We start from the raw sequence: 23087 nt of genomic DNA, 5'->3' as shown, positions 1-23087 counted from the left end.
TCAGCTTTTCTGTTTTTCTCCCCAGAAACATACTTTGAGAGAAACAAGGGTTTTGCTCAGCAGGCGGGGAATCGAACCCGCGGAGGGCGGAGGGTGACGACGCGTGTCGGGCTCTGCGGCTCCAAAGGAGACGCTTGTCCCCCTGCAGAGCCCACCGGGTGGCCGACCGGGCGCCGTGGGGCCGAGGACCTCCGGGTCATCCTCCGCGTGCCGGGAACAAGTCGGGCTCTGGACTCCAGACCTCCAGCGACTGACTATCAGCGAGGCGCGAGCGCGCCTCCTGGTGGCGGATGCCGCCCGACAGCCCGGCCCGGAACAAAACTGTCCGACGGAACCTGGGGTGCGCGCTCGGAGTTTCCGGGGAAGAAGACGGAGAAGGACTTGCGCGCGGAGGTTCCTAGCGCCGCGGAGGAGGCAATGGCCGTGGGAGTCTGGGGCTTGCGGCTCTGGCGGGCCGGCCCCGGCGGCGGGGCCGGCTGGAGTGAGTTTTAGCGGCCATAGGGTCAGGGAGGGAGGCTTAGAGGATGGTGTCTGCCCAGATTGGGCCCGAGGCGGGTCCTGGGGGGTCCCGCGGGGTTGGGGGCCGAGGAGGGTCTTTTGAGTCCCTGCTGTGTTGGCCGTAACACCCTTCCCAGCCTTGGGGTACATATCTCGGGACGCGAGAGGGACGGGGAGGGCAGGGGCGGGGCCGCGGGAGGAGCTTGGGGTGCCCCTGGGTGGGAGACCACGTCCCGGTGCAAACGTGTCCTTATTTTAACATTGGACTCGTACATGCCTTGCCAAATCCTCTGATTTGGGGTTTGGAAAATAAGCTTAGCATTTCTCTCTCTACATATGGAGAGTTTTGGCGTGGGACCTGCAGTCTCGTGGAGCTTTCTTGTCCTCAAGACCTTTTCAAAGCGACAGTTTTGCTCACGTTTCCAATGACTGGGCTGGTTTTGACTCCACTTCCTGGTTACTTTTTGCCCCTTATTGTAAAGCCCAGATTGGAATACGACCTAGGAAACTGGTGGGAAGTGGCGACCTGATGGTGAAAGAGCAAACTTGAAGTAAAGGCGCGGATCAGGGCAGGCTGCAGTTCTTTTCCGTGGGCGTTTTAATTATTAATATTAGAAAGGGGTTTAAGTTTACTTCTGAACTCATTTTGGTGAACAGCGTTTAAAGTTCCCTTGCCTCCTATTCTTTCCTTGTTGGAGGATGGTGATACGGGAGGGGAACAGGGTGGGGCAATATATTATTTTTTTGGTCAGTATTCACATTTATTGTAACTTCTGCACAGGATTTATAGCGACATCACCTGCTTCTCAACTGTCACCGACCGAACTGACAGAAATGCAGAATGATCTCTTTAACAAAGAGAAAAACAGGCAGCTATCATTAACTCCCCGAACTGAGAAGATTGAAGTTAAGCACGTTGGGAAATTTGACCCTGGCACTGTCTTTGTCATGAATAAAAACATCTCAACTCCTTATAGCTGTGCCATGCGTAAGTAACGAATCAGGGTACCATTTTGAAGATTTTGCATAAATCAGGAGAAGAACCGGTACAGAGGAGACAAGATGCTGTAATTGCTCCCTGAAGTTCCCAGAAGTTCTCCTTTATCTAGCATCTTACTGAGTGTTCACTGCAGGCTTAGCAGTTGAGGGCACTGTGGGTCTTGAAAGGTTGGTGCTGTAATGCATAGGTTGTCCTGGGACTTGCTGGAATCTGGCTGAGTTTAGAGGGCTGTCATTGTTTCCTGCAGGAGGCAGACCTGAAAGCATTGCTACTAGTGTGCTTGCCTCTTTTAGACACACTGTGGTGTAATGGGAGCAGTCACCATGTGAGTCCCATTAAAGGATTTTGGGGTGGAGGGACTGCCCTGGCCTCAGATGATCAGCTTTTTTTGGCCTTCTTTTCCTTTCCTGCTCTTTATAGCCTAACTTAAGTCTTTTATCTGCTCACCACTTGCCTCTGTGTGTTGTGTCTTTGTTTACATTTACATGTACATGTAGTAAATGTGTGAGTGCATGGGGTGAATGTGATTGGGGTAAAAATATTTGTTGTGTTCATATCTTAAGGGAGGAAACAAGGCCCTGTGTGTGATTTGGTGTGGAAATGAAGGGAACAAGGCCTCTATGTTATTTTCGATCAAAATGCTTTTGTAGTAGCTTTGATAGAACTGGTAACGTTTAAATTCCAAAAGAACAAAAAGTAGATATGTACACCTACATGCTCGCTCATATATGATTGGCTGCATTGTTCAGATTTTTGGAAAACTCAGTAATGATTCCATTTAAGTAATTAACTTTAGTTAAAAGCTTAAGCTGACCTGCCGAGTGTGTACTCTCAATCTTCCTTTACTTTGGCACTTGAATTAGTACTTATAATTGCTTACTTGTTTGGCAAGCATTTATTGAACCTCTGCTGTAGGATAGGCATTAGGAATACAGAGGAGGCTAAGACAAAGCTCAGGCTCAGGAGTTTTACACACATCACATGTAGAGATGAAGCCTCTGAACCACTCTTAGCATGACCACTGCCCTCAGACTTGCTTGTCACTCATACCGTCAGTCATTCAATAAATTTTATTGAGTACCTAGTGTATTTCAGGCCTGATGCTAGTCTCTAGCTGTACTAGCAAGTGAGCAGAAATAGGCATGATCCCCGCCTTATGGAACTTATTTAGACCTGTGGTTTGACCACTTCTGTGAATAGCTGGGTACTCAAAAAACATCTAATCAGAGTTGGAGTTGCATTCTGGAGTCATATAATAGACCAGAGCGGATTGGTTTATGTGTGAATTCATACTGATAATTATTGAATAAAAACTGGTAACTATGGTATTTAACTTGAAGAGTCCATGTTAGGGAAGTAAAGATGGTTTGGGAGCAAGACCCCAAACCCATCTAGAACAGACTTACTGGGATGTATATTTATATATTTTCCCTTCTAAGTTGTGTGTGCATATAGCCAAATATATCCACGATGCTGCTCTCTGAATATTTAAGGGTAGCTCTTGGAAAACTATTTTATTACTTAATAATCAACAGATTAATTTCAAGTTAGACTTAGCCTTAATGATTTTTGTTTGGGTAATTTCATTAATAATTAGCAATACATTGGATGTGTTGGGAATCATTTTTTCATTGGCTACAAATCTTTTTTTTCTCCCCAAAAAGGACAGCTTGCAGAATCTTGCCTTTCTGTTGTTTTATTTCTTAACGTAGTGCTTAAACATGTAAGTTTTCACTTGGGTTTTGTTAGAGTTAGATCTTCAATCTGTTTTAAATTCCTAGATTTAAGTGAGTGGTACTGCAGGAAGTCCATTCTGGCTCTTGTGGACGGACAGCCTTGGGACATGTATAAGCCTTTGACCAAGTCATGTGAAATTAAATTTCTTACTTTCAAAGATGATGATCCGGGAGAAGTCAATAAGGTATTTCTGCCTCTATGTTCTTTTGTACCCCTCCCCCCAGTTTTTTTTCTAGTCTTTTTTTAAATTAAAATCTGTTTCCTATGGAGTTTGAAATGTACAAATCTGGCCAAGGTCAAATGTTGTACTGTACTAGATAATCAGGGTTTTACTTGGTAGATTAGGCATGTTCATAGTTCAAAAATCCTCAGTGGCATTAATGTCTCTGTATTTTGGTTTGAGAAAACTAAATGACATTCATATCTTTGTTCAGCTTGCTTTTATTAATCACCCTGTATATTGCAGTAATTTCATTCTTGTCTTTCACCATCTTTTCTGGATTATTTCAATAACTTTTTAACTCTCCCACCCACCCCACCCCCTTTTTTTTTTTTCCTGCGGTACGCGGGCCTCACTGTTGTGGCCTCTCCTGTTGCGGAGCACAGGCTCCGGACGCGCAGGCTCAACGGCCATGGCTTAGGGGCCTAGCCGCTCCGCGGCATGTGTGATCTTCCCGGACCGGGGCACAAACCCGTGTCCCCTGCATCGGCAGGCGGACTCTCAACCACTGCGCCACCAGGGAAGCCCCCACCCCCCTTTTTTAATCTGAAAGTCTTCCTTAATAGTCCTGCAAGAGTTTTATTAAATGATGTAAGGATGATGTCACTTATTCCTAAAGAACTTGTCTACCTGGTAACCGTTCATATAACTTTCCCAGCTCTGCGTGGACACTTTTCTCACTCTCGCCTGCCTTTTGAGCTTCACCTTCCACGGCATCTTTCCACTTCGTCTTTGCTCCAGCCACACTGGAGGACTTGGTCACTAATGGTTTCTGTTGTGTTATCCTCCTTGCTTTTGTTGATGCTCTTCGAGTATTTTCTTTCCTCCCTATTAAAACCCTGTTTATCTGTTATAGTTCAATTAAAATGCCATATGCTCTGTGGAACCTTCTCAGTTTCTTCTTGTCAGAATGAATCCCTCTTTTCTTCCGGGCCTCACAACATGCGGCTAGTGTCTCTAGATACAGTAGTTTGATTTTCCCTTGTAATACGAACTGTTGAATGTACTGGATTCTTGGCTCTGTGAAGACAGGGATCATGGCCCTTATTAGATCTTGTCCTTGACTTACATACAGTAGGTATTTAATAAATATTTGTTGAAATGAAATACTTAAAGAAGGAAATGGTAGACATGATAATAGTAGTAGCTAACATTGAACATTTATTGTATATCAGGCACTGTTTTAGTGATTCACAGGTATTAACTCATTTAATCCTCTTTAAAAAAATTCCCATAAAAGGTGCTCTTATCTCCTTTCTACAGATAAATAAACTGAGGCAAAGAGAGGTGTTGTAGCCTGACCAAGGTTACCAGTTTGCTAAGTGGCTGAGCCTGGATTTGCACCTAGGCATTGACCCTGGAGTTCACCAGACATTAAAAACAGTCAAGTCAGATAGATGAAGAAGTACATTTTGCTACTGGCCTTCAAGGCCTGGGTTTGCATTTATTTTTAGTATATTTGTGTGGTTGTGTAGAACACATTCTGGAGCAGTCTCTGCCATGTGCAACCAAATGAGCCCACTCTTGTCCTCAGATACGGAGAAGAGCTTAGGAAAGCCAAGTGCCTAGTTATAGTAGTGCCAGTACAGAGCTTAAGATGGTGTAGGACTTACATTTCTCTTTATGACTCTGGGAAGGTCATTGCATGGATACCCGTATTGGGCATGTCCATGGATCAAAATGCTAGTGAGATGGAAGCCCAGTTAATAGTGAGGTTGCTTTGTTATAAATATGAATAACCTAAGTGATATGTGATGTTAGGTATAGGATAGGAGTCATAAATAATTCTTTTTTTAAATTTTATTTATTTATTTATTTTTTTTTTTTTTTGTGGTACGCGGGCCTCTCACTGTTGTGGCCTCCCCCATTGCGGAGCACAGGCTCCGGACGCGCAGGCTCAGCGGCCATGGCTCACGAACCCAGCCGCTCCGCGGCATGTGGGATCTTCCCGGAACGGGGCACGAACCCGTGTCCCCTGCATCGGCAGGCGGACTCTCAACCACTGCGCCACCGGGGAAGCCCTATTATTTTATTTTTATTTGTTTATTTTTGGCTGCATTGGGTCTTTGTTGCCATGTGCGGGCTTTCTCTAGCTGCAGCAAGCGGGGGCTACTCTTTGTTGCAGTGCGTGGGCTTCTCATTGCGGTGGCTTCTCTTGTTATGGAGCACGGGCTCTAGACGCACGGGCTTCAGTAGTTGTGGCACGTGGGCTCAGTAGTTGTGGCTCGTGGGCTTTAGAGCACCAGCTCAGTAGTTGTGGCGCACGGGCTTAGTTGCTCCGTGGCATGTGGGATCTTCCTGGACCAGGGCTTGAACCCATGTCCCCTGCATTGGCAGAGGGATTCTTAACCACTGCGCCACCAGGGAAGCCTATAAGTAATTCTTAAAAGTTGGCTTCCATTATAAAGCAATTATATTCCAATAAAGATGGAAAAAAAAAAAGTTGGGTTATCCCTCCATATTTATGTATGTTATAAACAGGTATATTTTAATATATTTATTTTACTTTAGCACAAGTTTGTTAACAAGTTAACTTTATACTGGGTTAAAAGTAAAATTACTACCGATAGTAAAACTATTTATTGGTTGATAAACATTATAGTGTCTGGTATCTTATACAAACATTGCTAACTACATGAAGTTGGTGCTTCATTCTTTTGTGGGTTTTGCTTGGTGGTGGTCATGTCATGGTCTGATGGTAACCATTGCTAAATGTGGAGGATGGACAGATATTTGAGAAATGGTTCCTAAGTCAAAAGTCAACCTAAATTTTATATTAAAGAAATGTTAGTAAATCTTGTGTTTATTATGTTTGTGTGCATTTTATTTTTCTAGGCTTATTGGCGTTCTTGTGCCATGATTATGGGCTGTGTGATAGAGAGGGCATTCAAAGATGAATATGTGGTCAGTTTGGTCAGAGCTCCAGAAGTTCCAGGTGATGTACACATATAAATAAATAAATAAACATATATATGTGTGTGTGTGTGTCTATATACACATATATATATATATGTGTATATAGACACACAGACACTTTCTGTAATCTTTGAATATTTTGGTACATATTTTTGTTGTATAGAGTTCAGTTCTAATTTAGTCTAATATAAATTACCATCATACATACATTCCACTTATTATGGGTAACAAAATCCATCCTATTACTGTCATATATACCTTCTATTTATAATGGTAAAAGAATCCATTTTATTTAATTACTGGCGGTCAGTTATTAACATAATAGAATTAGAGGAGAATGTTTCTTTTGAATGTGAATTTCATGTAATTATATTGTGTCAGTATTTATTTCTTAGCATGTTAAGTACTTATTTCCAAACAGAATGTGAGGAGGAGATATGAGTATAAATAGACTTCTGTAGAAAACTGTGTTTAGGTGGTACCATTTCACCAGAAATGACCCTGACACTGGAGAGGAATACCATTTTGGGGAGGTGGAACAGTTCACATTCTTTGTAGTTTTCCTAAAACTAGGATTTTGCAACAGTATGTGTAGTAGGATCACAATTGTATTTTTTTTAAAAAAGGTGGAAGTTTATATACCAAAAAATATTTGATTTGGCGATAAATGATTCTAAGCAAAACAAAACAACAAAAAATGAAGAAATTTAGAAGATATTAAAAAAGAAATTAAACATTTCATGTCCATTTAGTTATTCATCTACTTATTAAATATCTTACTCTTTAGGAATTTTTATATCTAGTAACTAATATTTGAGATCTCTATGGTGGTAATATTCCTGAAGAAAATGTGAATGGTTAAAAAATACTGGTGATGTTGGGTTAACAAAAAGGTGAGTTAGTTTTATGGTGGGGGGAAAGTTGGTATAGCTCTGACAAGCAGCTGGAATAATGGTGACAATTTTATAATTTGTAGTGTTGGGAGAGATGGTTGACGCTTCATTTTATGGTCTAAATATTCATTTGTTGCAAATTAGTAACTTTCTACCCTAACAGATTTGGCTTTGCTTTTTATTTTGGTTGGATTTACAGTAATCACTGGAGCCTTCTGCTATGATGTAGTTTTGGATAAGAGACTTGATGAGTGGATGCCAACAAAAGTAAGTCTACTCTTTGGAGTATTAATTTTAGAGTCTGTGCCTTTCTTTGTTAGAACGAGTCCTGTGTTACTATTGTTGAATGGTACTGCATGTCGAGGATATTAAAAGAATCAGTCAATCTTTATTGTTGCTTTTTAGTGTATTTAAGACAGATGTATATGATTGAGGGTATTCACAACAGCATGGTACCCAGAATAAAATATAGAAGCTTAACTATCTTGGTTGATGTGGGGGCGAGGGGCCTGGAGCCTTACCTCCTTGGATCTTCAGAGCACAATTTGAAAACCACTGCCCTAAGCCATTTTAAGCCTATTGCATCCTGAGATCTTCCTATCACCAAGGGTTACATTGAGAGTGGGGGAGGGGTGAATTAAAATATCGGGCTTTGACAAAGGTAACCGAAGTAGCAGCAAACTAAATAGCAGCAAACTAGCCTCTTCTGGAATGGTCTGCCTTCATAAGGAGGGTGCTCCTTGTGGGTCTGGGACTGGGGTAGCAGCAGGAGCCTGGTTAACAGAGTGAATCTAGATCAGGTGCTGTGTAGGTAGAGGATGCTGATGGCTTGCAAAAGTCAAGCCTACAGGCTTAGTTATGATTGGGGAGAACAGACAAATGCCTAATTCTTAATTAAGCAAAACTGTATGTCCTACAGATTGGAAGTCTGGAGATCAGAAGAGGGGAGGCAGTGTAGCATACCATTTTATCAATTCCGCTATGTACATTTTTTTCACATTTTAATATCTCTGAAAACAAATGTGTCTTTTGTTTGTTTCTATAACTTTTTTAAATTAAACTGTTTTTAGTTGAAGAAAATTATAGATACACATGGAGTTTAAGGAATAATACATAGAGATTCCATGTTCTTTTTACTCAGTTTCCCCAATGGTATTATCTTGCAAAACCATAGTACCATATCACAACCAGGATATTGACACTGATACAGCCAGGAACATTTCTATCACTGCCAAAATTACCCATGTTTCTCTTTAGTCTCCATCCGCCCCCCCCATCCTTAAACTGTGGCAACCACTAATCTGTTCTCTATTTGTATAGTTTTGTCATTTCAAGAATGTTATGTAAATGAAATTGTTCAGTATGTAATCTTTTGGGATTGACTTTTTTCACTCAGTGTAATTCTCTAGAGCAAATGTGACTTACAGTAGATAGCATCTTATGATTATAACTGGTAATGTTTTTTCTTAGTGGTGCATCTCGGATTTAGTGAAATATTGTAGTTTCTAAAAGCAAAAATTTTGGAGTCAGCCAGCAAATGCATGGAAAGATGCTCAACATCACCAATCATTAGAGAAATGCAAATCAAAACCACAATGAGGTATCACCTCACACCAGTCAGAATGGCCATCATCAAAAAATCTACAAACAATAAATGCTGGAGAGGGTGCAGAGAAAAGGGAACCCTCCTGCACTGCTGGTGGGAATGTAAATTGATACAGCCACTATGGAGAACAGTATGGAGGTTCCTTAAAAAACTAAAAATAGAACTACCATATGACCCAGCAATCCCACTACTGGTCATATACCCTGAGAAAACCATAATTCAAAAAGACACATGTACCACAATGTTCATTGCAGCACTATTTAAAATAGCCAGGACATGGAAACAACCTAAATGTCCATCAACAGATGAATGGATAAAGAAGATGTGGCACATATATACAATGGAATATTACTCAGCCATAAAAAGAAACAAAATTGAGTTATTTGTAGTGAGGTGGATGGACCTGGAATCTGTCATACAGAGTGAAGTAAGTCAGAAGGAGAATAACAAATACTGTATGCTAATGCATATATATGGAATTTTAAAAAGCCGTACTGATGAACCTAGTGGCAGGGCAGGAATAAAGATGCAGACATAGAGAACTAACTTGAGGGCACGGGAGGTTGGGGGTGGGAGGGCAAGCTGGGACGAAGTGAGAGAGTGGCACTGACATATATACACTACCAAACGTAAGCTAGATAGCTAGTGGGAAGCAGCCGCATAGCACAGGGAGATCAGCTCGGTGCTTTGTGATCACCTAGAGGGGTGGGATAGGGAGGGTGGCAGGGAGGCTCAAGAGGGAGGGGATATGGGGATATATGTATATGTATAGCTGATTCACTTTGTTATACAGCAGAAACTAACACACCATTGTAAAGCATTTATACTCCAATAAAGATGTGGGGGAAAAAAAAAAGGAAATCACAAATGACACCTGAAAAAAAAATTTTTGGAGTCAGGGAAGATCCAGATTTAAATGCTGGCTTTGACAGTTATTTCTTGTGTAATCCTGCCGTTACTGCTTAATATCGAGAGAGAGAGGAGGGAAACAGGAAGGACAAAAGAGAGAGAAAGGGAGGGAAGAGAGATATTGGGAGAGATGGGGGCGTGAGGGGAGAGGTTGGAATGGTTTCTTCATGATCTGTGGACTTGTGGCAATATAATTTCTTTTTTTTTCAAGTCTGTCAAGATTCTTAATTCATTGGGGGAGTTAAGTAAAAAATAAGGAGATGAAAATTTAAGTCTCATTATGTATGAAACTTGCTGCCTCCTTTTCCTTTTTTTAAAGATAAAACTTTAAAAAAGAAATGTGCTAGTTAATTGCAGGCACCATGGGGTTTAGAAAGTGGGGGAAAGTTACAGTCAAGTAACAGCTATATTAAACCATGAATGTGCATTGGTTATACAGAAAATTGTCCATTTAAGAATGGAGAAGAGTCATTTCATTCAAAAGAGTCTATTAGGAAGTTTATGGAAAGAATTTTATTGCAAAAATTATTTGCATAATAGTGCTTGATCTTTTCTGTATTAGTTATGATTTATAGTGTGAAAACTATAGTTTTTATTTATAGTTTTTATTAAACTCATAAACATTGTTAATGTGTATTATTAATCATTTTAATTGTGTGAAATTGACATTTTCATTAAACAGAAATTTCTAATACTGGATTTATGCTATATTTTGGACATGGCCAACGATGACATTACATTTCCTAGTGAAAGTTTCTGAATCACATAAATAATAATTTTTTCCTCATGCCTTTATTTAAAAAGCTTAGTTTTATACTCATAGTATAAACAAATTTTTGTATCTTACCATTTACTTATTAGTATTTCTACTTGTTGCACCATCATTTTAATAAACATTTATAGGGCTGTATAATTTGAACGAAATGTTTATTAAAATTTCTTTGTGGGATTATCCATAATATTTCTAATACAGGCGGCTATTTAATTACAAGTTTTGTAGTTTGTAGAATTGGGAGAAATTGCTAATTGTACATTTTGTGGTTCCAGTATTTAATTGTTGCAAATTAATGCTTTCTTTCCTAGCAAATTTGCTTTTTGTTGTAGTTGGACTTATAATATTAAGCATACAGTTTTATCTGCCTTATAGGGAAATGTTTTTAAGTAAATTGTTACAAAAGGTTAATACTTTCATTTTTAAGGAGAACCTATGTTCCTTCACCAAAGATGCTCGTACTTTAATTTATAAGGATCTTCCATTTGAAACTCTGGAAGTTGAAGCAAAAGTGGCGTTAGAAATATTTCAACACAATAAGTAAGTGTTGGCTTCCTTTTAAACAAAATTAAACCTCCCAAAGTTGTATGTAATGAAGAAAATTCAGCTCTTAATAACTTTCATATTTGATGTATTTATGTAGCACACTTTTTACTTTTTAGCTCTGGGATCTCTTTTCTGCACCAGCCTATTTGCTTTTGTTCATCTCATTATTTCACTGAGAAGAAGTGCCCCTGCCACACCTTTGATAATTTTCTTACTTTGTCTTACTTCTCTTTTTCTTTGGCTAGTCCTTTTCTTTATATCACCATAGCAATATGTTTCCCTTTTTTCCTTCCATTGTGAAGTGGTAGCCTACGTTAAGAAATTGTATTATTTTGAATTTAAACTTAAATTTATTTAAACTGTTGCATTTGGCAACCTTTCCTTCCCATCTTTCCACTCTTCAGATGAAAAGGGTAAGACAGAAAATACCAGCTGTTCGGAGGCAGCTAACAGCTGAAGTAAAACGTTCACACAGATCTTAGTCTTCTGCATGGGAATTAACCATTTGATAGATTTTCTTCGCCAACATGTTAAATCCTGCCTGCCTTCTCAATTCCCTTTTTCACTCAGAAAACTTCCAATTTATCTTCTACTAATTGTGAGAACATAAACTAAAATTTAATGTTAAACAAATTAAAATTAGAATTAATTAGAAAGGAATACCTGCATTGCAAAAAATCATATAGATACTAGATTCTGAAGCCAAAATGTGCGCCTGCAAATTGTTAAAGGTAAATAGTTTGGAATTTCTTTAGCTATTTATAAAATGAGGCACAGATTCTCATGGGGCTAGTTTATAACATTTCGCATATTTTGGAACCAGTGTACTTAGAAAGCAGTAGGAATATACTGAACTGGAGTACAAATTATTCTTTACAACTAAATTACCATTAATTCTATAAGAAAATTCCTTAAATTATCAGAATTTATCAAGTCACCTCCCCCACCAAAATTCTAGGGCTGTGTTGTCCAATAGAAATATAATGTGAGTCATCTATATAACTAAATTTATTAGTTAGCTATATTAAAAAAAATTCAGAATAAAGGTGAAGTTAATTTTAATAAAACAGTTTTATTTAAACAATGTATGTGAAACATTTCAACATGTGATTGATATTAAAAACAATATTTTATAATTCTCTTTTTCATACTAAGTCTTCAGAATCTGGTGTGTATTTCACACTTAAGGCACATTTCAATTAGGACTAATTACATTTACGTGCTCCATAGCTACTATATTGGGCAGCGTACTCTAAACTTTCATTTCATGTTACACTGAGATTTCCCTTTCCTCCCACTCAACTGTCAAAGTCTAGGAGAGGCTTGTAGGACTTTGGTAACTTTAGGTGAATGTGTAAAGGGAGGTGGGAGATCATCTAGGGGCAAGTTTGAGGAGACAGAATTTTGGAGGTTGAAGGTGGATCAGTGATGGGGCCTTTCTCCTGTAGGGGGAACTTTCAGTGGTTTTGCCTCCCAGGGGACAGGAGTTTCTCTTAGAAGTGGGTCAAGAGGAACAAGTATTCAAGGGAATTGGCTCCCTCAGTAATCATCAGGGCTCTGGAAGAAGGGGTGTGGCAGTAAGCGGATGTTTTTGCACAAACTGACGCTTCCCAACCTTGCCACACATGTGTAATGTTTGTTTAGCATTCTGGGGTAAATAGGCAAGGCTCTTAATAGTAAGTGGTAAGGTCATGATTTGAACCTGGGCTGTGCAGTTCCATCTGTACTATTCATTATACTGACAGACCCTAGTGGATTTGAGAGACATTTAGGAAGTAGAATTGATGTGACTTGGTAATGAATTGGATGGAGGGAATGTGGTGGGAGAAACAGGAATCAAGGAAATCTCTGAAGGTTTTCACTTGGAGCTGTGGGTAGTTGGTGGTGTCATTTATTAAACTAGGGAATTCAGGAATAAGAATAAATTTGGTGAGAAAAGAGAGGGTAAGTTTTTGTTCAGTTTGAGAACTTGGGAGTGTAAGATGCTTGTAGACACCCTGGTGGATGTCTGGAGTGTTTTGGATATACAGTTTGGGGCTCAGAAGAGGTATGTGGATTGGAAGCAGAGGTGTAGAAGATATAAACACATAAGTAGTAATTAAAACTGTGCAAATCAAGGAGCTAGCCCAGAGAGGATGCTTAGAGTGAAAAGAGTTTATGGACAGAACCCTTGAAGGGCAGGGAAAGAGAAGGGTGATCAGAGAGTTAAAATAACAAGCAGTAGGGAATGCCACAGAAGCCGATGGAAAAGAACACTTTGAGAAGTGGAGGTGAGCAGTGGAAATAAGGACTAAAGAGTGTCCATTAGGTTGGCACCAAGGAGAACAGGTTGGTGGAGTTGTGAAGCTGTGGCCAGATTGAAGGAAGTGAGGTGTGAATGGGAAGTGAGGAAGGGGAGGCTCCAAGTGTAAACCCCTCTTGCAAAAATTACGGCTGAAGAGGAGGAGAAAGGGAAGTGGCTTTAAACACCTTTTTGTACATTTAGGATTAAAACATTTGTTTCTTTGCTGCTTTTTAGGTACAAATTAGATTTCATAGAAGAGAAGGCATCTCAGAACCCTGAGAGAATAGTCAAGCTACACAGGTAAGTAAACATATAAAAATTGACTGCTATGCTAATTTATAGGAAGGTTTAGTTTTATTGTTACCTGACTGGTGTATGACTGGAAAAGATTTGTACCTTAATTTGTTGGTCTTATTACCTTACTTTTTACTGCTTTGTTCAGTTTTTTGCTATGGTGTAATTGGAAGCTTTAAGTCATCTTCAGGAACAGTTGTGGTTTCTGTTCCTCATTTTATTGTTTGTTATTTCTATTTCTGAAAGAGTTGGAAACCATTGTAAGAAAATGTAATTTTTAGAGTTAATTTTGAAATTGGGCAAAATACTCATTGTTATGAAATGAACATGATTCATATGTATATAGAAACATGAATACTGCCTAATTAGTTACTACTTACGTTACATATAAGGAAGTTATATCACAGTGTGCTTTCTGATGCTGGAATGAGAGAGGTAAGAATGCATTATGCAAAAGTGGCTTCATGGCCTGTATCTGTTTTCTCAACTTAATGTTTTCTTGACTCAGATTTAAATTTTTTCCTCTAGGAAGCTGTCTTACATGCTAAATTCTAAACTCTGTTGCAGTTAGTTGTTATAACGTGATAGGATATCAGTTTTAGACATTGGATCCACTTGATAGCATGATGTGTTCAGTGATCTTAAAAATCTTTAAGGGACTTCCTTGGTGGTGCAGTGGTTAAGAATCTGCCTGCCAATGCAGGGGACACAGGTTCCAGCCCTGGTTCAGGAAGATCCCACATGCCGTGGAGCAACTAAGCCCGTGTGCCACAACTACTGAGCCTGTGCTCTAGAGCCCACAAGCCACAACTACTGAAGCCCGTGCACCTAGAGCCTGTGCTCCACAACAGAAGAAGCCACCGCAGTGAGAAAACCGCTCACTGCAATGAAGAGTAGCCCTGCTCGCCGCAACTAGAGAAAGCCTGTACGCAGCAACAGAGACCCAAAGCAGCCAAATAATTAATTAATTAAAAAAATATTTAAAAATCTTTAAAATTATATTAATGCTAAGTAAGAAAAGGATTCATTGTTTTTTTTTGTTTTTTTTTTTTTGTGGTACGCGGGCCTCTCACTGTTGTGGCCTCTTCCGTTGCGGAGCACAGGCTCCGGACGTGCAGGCTCAGCGGCCATGGCTCACGGGCCCAGCCGTTCAGTGGCATGTGGGATCTTCCCGGACCGGGGCACGAACCCGTGTCCCCTGCATCGGCAGGCGGACTCTCAACCACTGTGCCACCAAGGAAGCCCGGATTCATTGATTTTAATTTCTAAAATTTTAGCCTCATCACTTGAGATTCTTGTGTCGGGGGCTATTAGAGATGGAATTGATCCACATAGATTGTTCTTGATTAGGGATGTAGTGGCAAAAAGAATGAATAGATTTTTTTTAACTATTGTAAGTGATTTGATTTTGAGGTTTTATTTGTTTATTTTTTAAATCAAATCAGATTTGGTGACTTCATTGATGTGAGTGAGGGCCCTCTTATTCCAAGAACAAGTATTTGTTTCCAGTACGAAGTGTCAGCAGTTCATAATCTTCAAGCCACCCAGTCGAGTCTTGTACGAAGATTCCAGGGTCTCTCTTTACCTGTGCACTTAAGAGTAAGTAAAGCTTAAAGTTTCAGGTCATTCAGTTTGGGTGTGGGTGTGATTCTGGTCTTGATTTTATACCAATTTGAAGGACATACATTTTAATTTTCATTAAGTTGTGTAACACTAATATTTTGTCAACTTGGGTTTATGATTAAAAATAATTTTACCCAGGATGTAAACAGATAATTTACAAAAGAAGTATTAGTTGAAAAAATTAAGTCAAATTGAGATAGTTTTTCTTTTTTTTATATATTTATTTATTTATTTATTCTTGCCTGCATTGGGTCTTCGTTGCTGCACGTGGGCTTTCTCTAGTTGTGGCGAGCGGAGGCTACTCTTTGTTGCGGTGTGTGGGCTTCTCATTACGGTGGCCTCTCTCGCTGTGGAGCACGGGCTCTAGGTGCACGGACTTCAGTAGTTGTGGCAGGTGGGCTCAGTCGTTGTGGCTCGTGGGCTCTAGAGCGCAGGCTCAGTAGTTGTGGCACACGGGCTTAGTTGCTCCGCGACATGTGGGACCTTCCTGGACCAGGTCTCGAACCTGTGTCTCCTGCATTGGCAGGCGGATTCTTAACGACTGTGCCACCAGGGAAGTCCGAGATAGTATTTTTAATACTTCAAATTAGTATAGAGGAGGGTGCAGTGAGGGGTAATGGAGCATATATTGATAGGACCTTCAGGGGTGCCTTTTGGCCTTAACATTTGGCACATTCTTCTCCCTAATCTATTTTGAGGATCTATTCCATATCATTTTCCATATTACTCCCACCCCTTGCTAATGCTTCTATTTTTTAATTAAAGTTCTGATTTTGAGATAATTGTAGATTTATATGCAGTCCTAAGAAATAATACAGAGAGATCCCAAGTGCCTCTACCCAGTTTTTCCAATGGTAACATCTTGCAAAACTATAGCACACTATCACAGCCAGAGTATGGACATTGATACAGTGAAGATACAGAGCAATTCCTTCACAAGGATCCCTCATGTTGGCCTTTGATAGCCACAGCCACTCACCCCCACTCCCCTCTGCTCCGCCCCCACCTCCTTGCTTCTGGTAACTTCTCATTTGTTCTCCATTTCTATAATTTTGTCATTTCAAGAATGTCATATGAATGGGATCATTCACTATTGTGATCTTTTGGGATTGGGTTTTTTCACTCAGTGTAATTCTCTGGAGATTCATCTAAATTGTTGCATGTATCAATATATCAATAGTTTGTTCCTGTTGGGCTTCCCTGGTGGCACAGTGGTTAAGAATCTGCCTGCCAGTGCAAGGGACACAGGTTCGATCCCTGGTCTGGGAAGATCCCACATGCCGCGGAGCAACTAAGCCCATGCGCCACAACTACTGAGCCTGCACTCTAGATCCCACGAGCCACAACTACGGAGCCCAAGTGCCACAGCTACTGAAGCTCGTGCACCTAGAGCCTGTGCTCTGCAACAAGAGAAGCCACCCAATGAGAAGCACGTGCACTGCAACGAAGAGTGGCCCCTGCTCACCACAGCTAGAGAACGCCCATGTGCAGCAACAAAGACCCAAGACAGCCAAAAATAAAAATAAATAAATAAATTAAAAACAAAACAAAACAAAAAAAACAGAAAAAAAAATTGTTTGTTCCTTTTAATTGCTGAGTGGTATTCCTTGGTGTGGATATACCCCAGTTTGTTTAGCCGTTCACTTGTTAAAGGATATTTGGGTTGCTTCTGGCTACTTTGAATAAAGCTATTCTGAATAAAGCTGCAGTAAACATTGGTGTGTAGGTTTTTGTGAATAAATGTTTTCATTTCTTTGGGATAAATGCCCAGGAGTGCAATTGCTGGGTCATATGGCAGGGGCATGTTTAGTTTTTTTAGAAACTACCAAGCTAAGTTCCAGTTTCTGTTCCCACCAGCAGTGTGTGAATAATCAGTTTTTCTAATCCTTGTCAGCACTTGATGTTGTCAGTAATTTTTATTTTAGCTATTCTGATGGATTTGTAGTGGTTTCTTATTTAATTTTAATTTGCATTTCCCTACTGGCCAGTTATGTTGAACATCTTTTCATGGGCTTACTTGCCATCTGTATCTTTTTTTGATGAAATGTCTGTTTTTCTCTTTTGCCCACATTCTAATTGGATTGTTTGCTTTTTTACTGTTGTTTTGAGAGTTTTTTTTTTTTTTTTTGATATTCTGGATACTAGTTCTTTGCTAGATATGTAGTTTGCAAATATTTTCTTTCTGTCTGTAGCTTGTCTTTTCATCCTCTTAACAGGTTTTTACAGGTAGCAGTTTTTAATTTTGATGAAGTCCGGTTATCAGTTTTTCCCTTTATGGATCATACTTTTGGTGTCAATTCTAAGAATTAAATGCCCAGCCCTAGATCCCAAAGATTCTCCCCTATTGTTCTTCCTAAAAGTTTTATATTTAAGTTTGTAGTTTATTTTGAGTTAAATTTTGTATAAGGTGTGAGATTTAGGATGAGGTTCCTTGTTTTCTTTTTCCCTATACTTGTCAAATTTCTCCAGTACCATTTGTTGAAAAGGCTATCCTTCCTTTGTTGAGTTGCTTTTGTACTGTTGTTAAAAATCAGTGGTCGTATATGTGTGGGTCTATTTCTGGGTTCTCAATTGTGTTCCATTGATTTATGTGTCTCTCTTCCAGATATCACACAATCTTGATTACTATAGCTTTAATAGGTCTTAAAATGAGGTAGAATAATTCCTCCCATGTTATTATTTATTATAAAAATTGTTTTAGCTATTCTAGATCCATTGCCTTTCCATTTAACTTTAGGGTAATCTTTTTTCTATCAATAAATCTTGCTGTGATTTTCTTTTTTCTTTTGCCCTACCCCGGTACGTGGGGAGTTTCTTGTCTTTTGGGAAGTCTGAGGTCTTCTGCCAGCATTCAGTAGGTGTTCTGTAGGAGTTGTTCCACATGTAGATGTATTTCTGATGTATTTGTGGGGAGGAAGGTGATCTCCGCGTCTTACTTTTCCGCCATCTTCAATGGTTCTCCTTTGCTGGGATTTTGATAGAAATTTTATTAAACCTGTATATCAGTTTGGGGAGAATTGATGTCTTTACTGCATTGAGCCTTCCAATCTATGAACACAATACATCTTTTCATTTATTTAAATCTTCTTTCATCCCTTTCATCAGCATTTTTTAGTTTTTACCATACGTGTCCTTTACGTGTTTTTTCCACACACCTTCCTTTCCTAGCTTTTTCCATTTCAGTGAATGATACTGTCGTCTAGCCGGCTGTTTGAGGTAATCCTTGATTCTCTGTTTCCCTCATAGCCATGCCACATCCCATCCACCAGCAAGTCCTTTCAACTCTTAACCCTAAAACATATTCCGAATGTATCCACGGCATAGCAGCTCATCCACTACTGCTTCCCTCATCCCTGTCGCTCTTTCTCTTCACTCCCCTTCTTTGCTTTCATTCTTGCCCCCTACAGCACATTCTCTGCTGAATAGCCCAAACGAAGCTTTTAATATACAAATCAGATCATGCAGTTCCTCCGCCCCAGACGTTCCAGTGGCTTCTCATGAACAAATGCCAGCCCTTCACTCTGTCTCACAAAGCCCTACGTTGTGTGGCTCCTGCCTCTCTCTCTCTGACTGCATCTCATACCGCTTTCTCCATTACCCGTTATATTCCACTCACACCTTAAAGTCTCCCACCCGCTGCTCATTCTGCCTGAGCCAGGTATGGTTTTCCCTTCAACATACCATGCTGCTCTTCCTCCAGAAGGTTTGCATGTACATATTTAGTAATTTTACCTTTTATTACAGATTTTACCAGCTCATCCAGTTTGAAATAGTCCCTGACCCATCCATGTCCCTCAGTATCACCTTCAACTGAGTTAGTAACATTGATGTGGTCGTTTTGCACCTTGCATTTTTCATTTATGCATTCTGATAATCCTCTGCTACATAAGATTGTTAAGAATTAAGGAAAGTGGTTCTATAACTTTACTGTTGTCTTCATTAGTTTTTACTTGTTCTTTAGGGTAATTTACTAAATCCTCTAGGTCTGCTCTTTCAGTGTGAGATGTCACAGTTGTTTTTTTTTTTTTTAACATCTTTATTGGAGTGTAATTGTTTTACAATGTTGTGTTAGTTTCTGCTGTATAACAAAGTGAATCAGCTATACGTACACGTATATCCCCACATCCCCTCCCTCTTGCGTCACAGTTGATTCTTAATGAACCTTTCCTTGTGCTTGCTTGTGATTTGAAGAATGACCACTAGCATGTTGGAATTGGCTATTTAAGAAAAGAACGGGTGGAAAAGTGGGACAGATTTTTGCTTCCCATTAGAAGGAACGTGTTCTACGGTGGTAATGATTAAGAAGGACAAAGAGGAAGAATGGCATATTCAGTCCTTAAGTCTTCTTTTCTTAAATGCTAAACAAAGCAGCTGCTCTGTATAGTATGTACCCTTTTTCCCTACTTGAACTCACTTTTGGAACCACTTCGCCTCATTAGTACTGCCTAACTTTTTATGTATTTGTTTTGTTTAAAACCTATGTAAAGACTCAGCCTCTTCTATTGTAACTTTTGTGCTTTATATAACTTATAGTAAATCTTTTCTTCTCAAGGCACATTTTACGATATGGAATAAACTATTGGAAAGGTCTCGGAAAATGGTGTTTTTGACAACAGGTGAGTACATTTCTATGAAGAAATTTTCCTTGAAATTAAGCAACCACTACTACCACAACAACAAAATAATAAAGAAAAAAGAAAAGAGAAAGAAAGAAAAAAGTAATTAGTTGTCTAAATAGCTAAAGCGGTATTGTGGTTGTTGACCCTGTTAGTATTTTGGCAAGAGAAAAGTTGTTATTTGGCAATTCTTTTCATTTTTATTTGTTAGTATCATGGGAATGATATTGTAGAACTTGAAGAAAAATAAGAATATTACTGTATAGTAGTTGTAGTTCTTAATGGTTGTAATGGTGTTAATTAGGTCTTGATAATTTTTTGGTAAACTTAATGAACATTTAAAGATTTGCCAGATATGAGTTAAAGCTGCCTCGACAGTTGACATATTAAATATTCAAATGTCCTGAAGAACCAAATTTGAATACTTGTGCTACTGTCGTTTATTCTGTGTCACTAGCATCTAGATTTCACAAATAGGAATGATTATATTTCTTGACCACGATCATCCCTGTTCACTCTTTCAGAGACTAAGTGTTAACTTTTTACTTACATTATCTGATAGCTCTCCTGTGTAACCTGGCCTCATGAACCCTTCCTCATTACCCTAAGTTTCCACTCTAGTCAAGCTTACAAGTACACATCAAACTTACTTTCTTGTTTCTTTGTTTTAGTTTACCTTCTTCTGTCACTTCATTTTTTTCCAGCTTTATTGAAATACAGTTGCCATACAGCATTGTGTAATTTTAAGATATACTGTGTAATGATTTGTTATATCTATGTATTGCAAAATGTTTAACACAATAAGGTTAGTTAACACATCCATGATCTCAGAGAGTTACCTTTTTTTTATGATGAGAAGGTTTAAAATCTCTCTTAGCAACTTTCAAATACGTATTGCATATTGTTAACTCAAACTTATGCTCAAGTTTGTTTCTTTATGACAGTTATGTCTAGACTCTTGTTTCCCATCCTCCTCCTGTCTGTTTACATCCTACTCATTCTGCAAGACCTTGTCCAAATCGTACCTTCTCCATGTAACATTCTCAGAGTAATCTCTGAACAAATATCCATCCCTGCAATCTCTGCTTGATTGTATCCCTCCTCATATTGTTTTCTGATTATTTTTGCTAGTACATTTACATTGTGTTAACCCATTCAGGGTTGGTTGTATAGTATGTGTAATGCCAGAGTTTGAACACAGCACTCGGCATATGGGGGATTACCCAATACATTTTTAGTGATTATTTTGCATGATGATGTGTAAACCTAGTCTTTATCAATGACTTTACAGATAGAATTCACTATTTAGGCACTTAGCTATAATGTTTTTGTGTAAAGGTGATATAAATTTTCTTTTTCTCATGAGAAGAAAGTGTTTTTGAATAGGGAGAGTAACTTTGTCTCTTTGGTTGGTCACAATGTCCATTTTAGATTAAGAAACTAGAGAAAAAAATGAGTCTATAAGAAATGTAGAAAAATAGTAGAGACAGTAACCTAGAGTAGTATCTAGTAGAAATCAGTGAGTAGCTGTTTTTGCAACATTTATTTTGGTTCAGTTTCCTTCTTCCACTGTTTGTTTGCTCGTCTAAAGGGAGTAGGTTAAACATATGCTTCATTGATTTAACTACACAGACTTATTGAATGTTTGTTATGTGCCAGCAACAGTGGGTATAGTAATGAACACAATCTTCTTGCTGTCCTCAAGGAAGTTACTTGAACAGGATAACTAGACTTAGAAGCAGACAATTCAGGTGTACATGTGGGGCTCTGGCATAAAGAAGAGAAGGACCCAAACCAAGCTGGGAGGGGTTGGTTAAGGAAGCTTCCCAGGAATTGATGTTTCTTAAGCTGGTTTTAAGCTACTCGCCTAAGAGGTGTGGAGGAATGGAGTGTGTGGTGAATGTAAGATGAATCTGGATGTACAGTCACATGTAGGGTGGGTGATGAGTCCAGATTAGTTTGTTGGAAATAGAATATGAGGGGCTTGTCTTCCATGATGTGGAATTTGCATTCCCCTCCTGAAGGTGATTGGAGGTAACTGGAGAATTTGAATAAGGAAATGACAGGTAACTGGAGAATTTGAATAAGGAAGTGACCTATTGGTAAACTATTCCTGTGTAAAAGCTCATTCTGGGGGCAGCATGGAAGATAACTGTGACTTAAGCCATAGTAGATGATGAGATCCTGAAGTTCCGGCAGGGCAGTGAAAATGGCTGTGAGAGTTACTTAGGTGGGACTAATAGGACTGTTGATTAAATATGCAGGTAAGAGAACTGTGGATTCTCTCATGCCAGGCTTGGGCACCTGGATAGAGCCGTTCACTGAAATAGATAATGCAGGAAGTAGGGCAGGTTTTGGGGGTGATGAGGGATACAGTTTAGCTCTGTTTGTTTGCTATGTCTGAGTGACATATAATAGAAATATTAACATACAGATATCTGTTTCTACTAAACCTGTATTATACTGTATTCAAAGTAGAATTATTGATTTTTTTCAACAAGATAGATTGATTTAAAATACCTTGTTGCAGCACTGCTGATATTTTTCTTAAACTAATGATTTCATTTTATAGATGAAAAATAAAATGACCATCTTGAGAAGCCTAGATATATGCCTCAGTGTATTTTTAATGGAATTGTTGTACTTGGTAATTTATATTGGGAACTTGGTCTTGTAAGTTTTCTTCTCTTTCTACTTAACTTTCTATAATAATTACTATTGAAGGAGAAAGACAAAGACAGGGTCATTATAAGAGAAAGGCTGTGCAGTGATTTTAAATGGTGGGTGAAGGGTAAAACTAAAAGTGTTTATTAGAAAAGTAAAGCTATTTATGTTTTTACAGGTACCTGAAGATCAAACTCAGCCTACAGAGGAAAGTGCATCTGCCTAGTAACTTCCTCAAATTTAGATATGTGTAGTAAATTAAAATAAAAGTTTTCTATGTAATGTTTGTGTGTGCTTTTTGTCTTTTTCTCCCTAAGATGTATACTGATGTTTACTTTTTCCTTTTTCTAAAGGATAACACAATAAAAATTTTACACAGAAACAACCCTGTCTCCTCCTCTCCCCGAATGTAACACTTTGGCCTGTTTTCTCCTTTCAGTCCTTTTTTGTACATGTATAAACATATATGCACAAATACAAATGCCATCTTTTACAAACATAAATAGGAC

The 23087-nt window shown here is 39.0% G+C and overlaps 1 protein-coding gene across 4 annotated transcripts; it reads left to right on the top strand.

Moving 5' to 3' along the window:
* Positions 1 to 380: 380 nt before the first annotated feature.
* On the top strand, positions 381 to 22860 carry MRPL39 (mitochondrial ribosomal protein L39). 4 transcript variants are annotated; one of them, XM_082655521.1, is made up of 10 exons: positions 381 to 481; positions 1280 to 1486; positions 3280 to 3419; positions 6291 to 6390; positions 7464 to 7531; positions 10979 to 11091; positions 13616 to 13681; positions 15121 to 15274; positions 19851 to 19914; positions 22757 to 22860. In XM_082655521.1, the coding sequence occupies exons 1-10, from the start codon at positions 418 to 420 to the stop codon at positions 22762 to 22764; spliced, it is 984 nt and encodes a 327-aa protein (XP_082511647.1). In that variant the 5' UTR covers positions 381 to 417; the 3' UTR covers positions 22765 to 22860. The 4 variants fall into 4 exon arrangements, with proteins under 4 accessions (XP_082511647.1, XP_082511649.1, XP_082511646.1 ...); XM_082655522.1 differs by lacking the exon at positions 381 to 481 and adding an exon at positions 541 to 642; XM_082655523.1 differs by lacking the exon at positions 15121 to 15274.
* The last annotated feature ends 227 nt before the right edge of the window (positions 22861 to 23087 follow it).

The sequence above is a fragment of the Grampus griseus genome, assembly GCF_964374135.1.
Source record: "Grampus griseus genome assembly, chromosome: 5".
NCBI lineage: Eukaryota > Metazoa > Chordata > Mammalia > Artiodactyla > Delphinidae > Grampus > Grampus griseus.
Note: the sequence above shows the minus strand (reverse complement) of the source record. Positions and strands in the feature narration are given on the sequence as shown.

What these genes read in the sequence shown, in the direction of transcription:
- MRPL39 (XM_082655520.1), top strand. Translation starts at nt 418, where the DNA reads ATGGCCGTGGGAGTCTGGGGCTTGCGGCTCTGGCGGGCCGGCCCCGGC. An exon ending in GAAATATTTCAACACAATAA is followed by an intron (nt 11,092 to 13,615) that starts GTAAGTGTTGGC and finishes GCTGCTTTTTAG; the next exon opens with GTACAAATTAGATTTCATAG. An exon ending in AGAATAGTCAAGCTACACAG is followed by an intron (nt 13,682 to 15,120) that starts GTAAGTAAACAT and finishes AAATCAAATCAG; the next exon opens with ATTTGGTGACTTCATTGATG.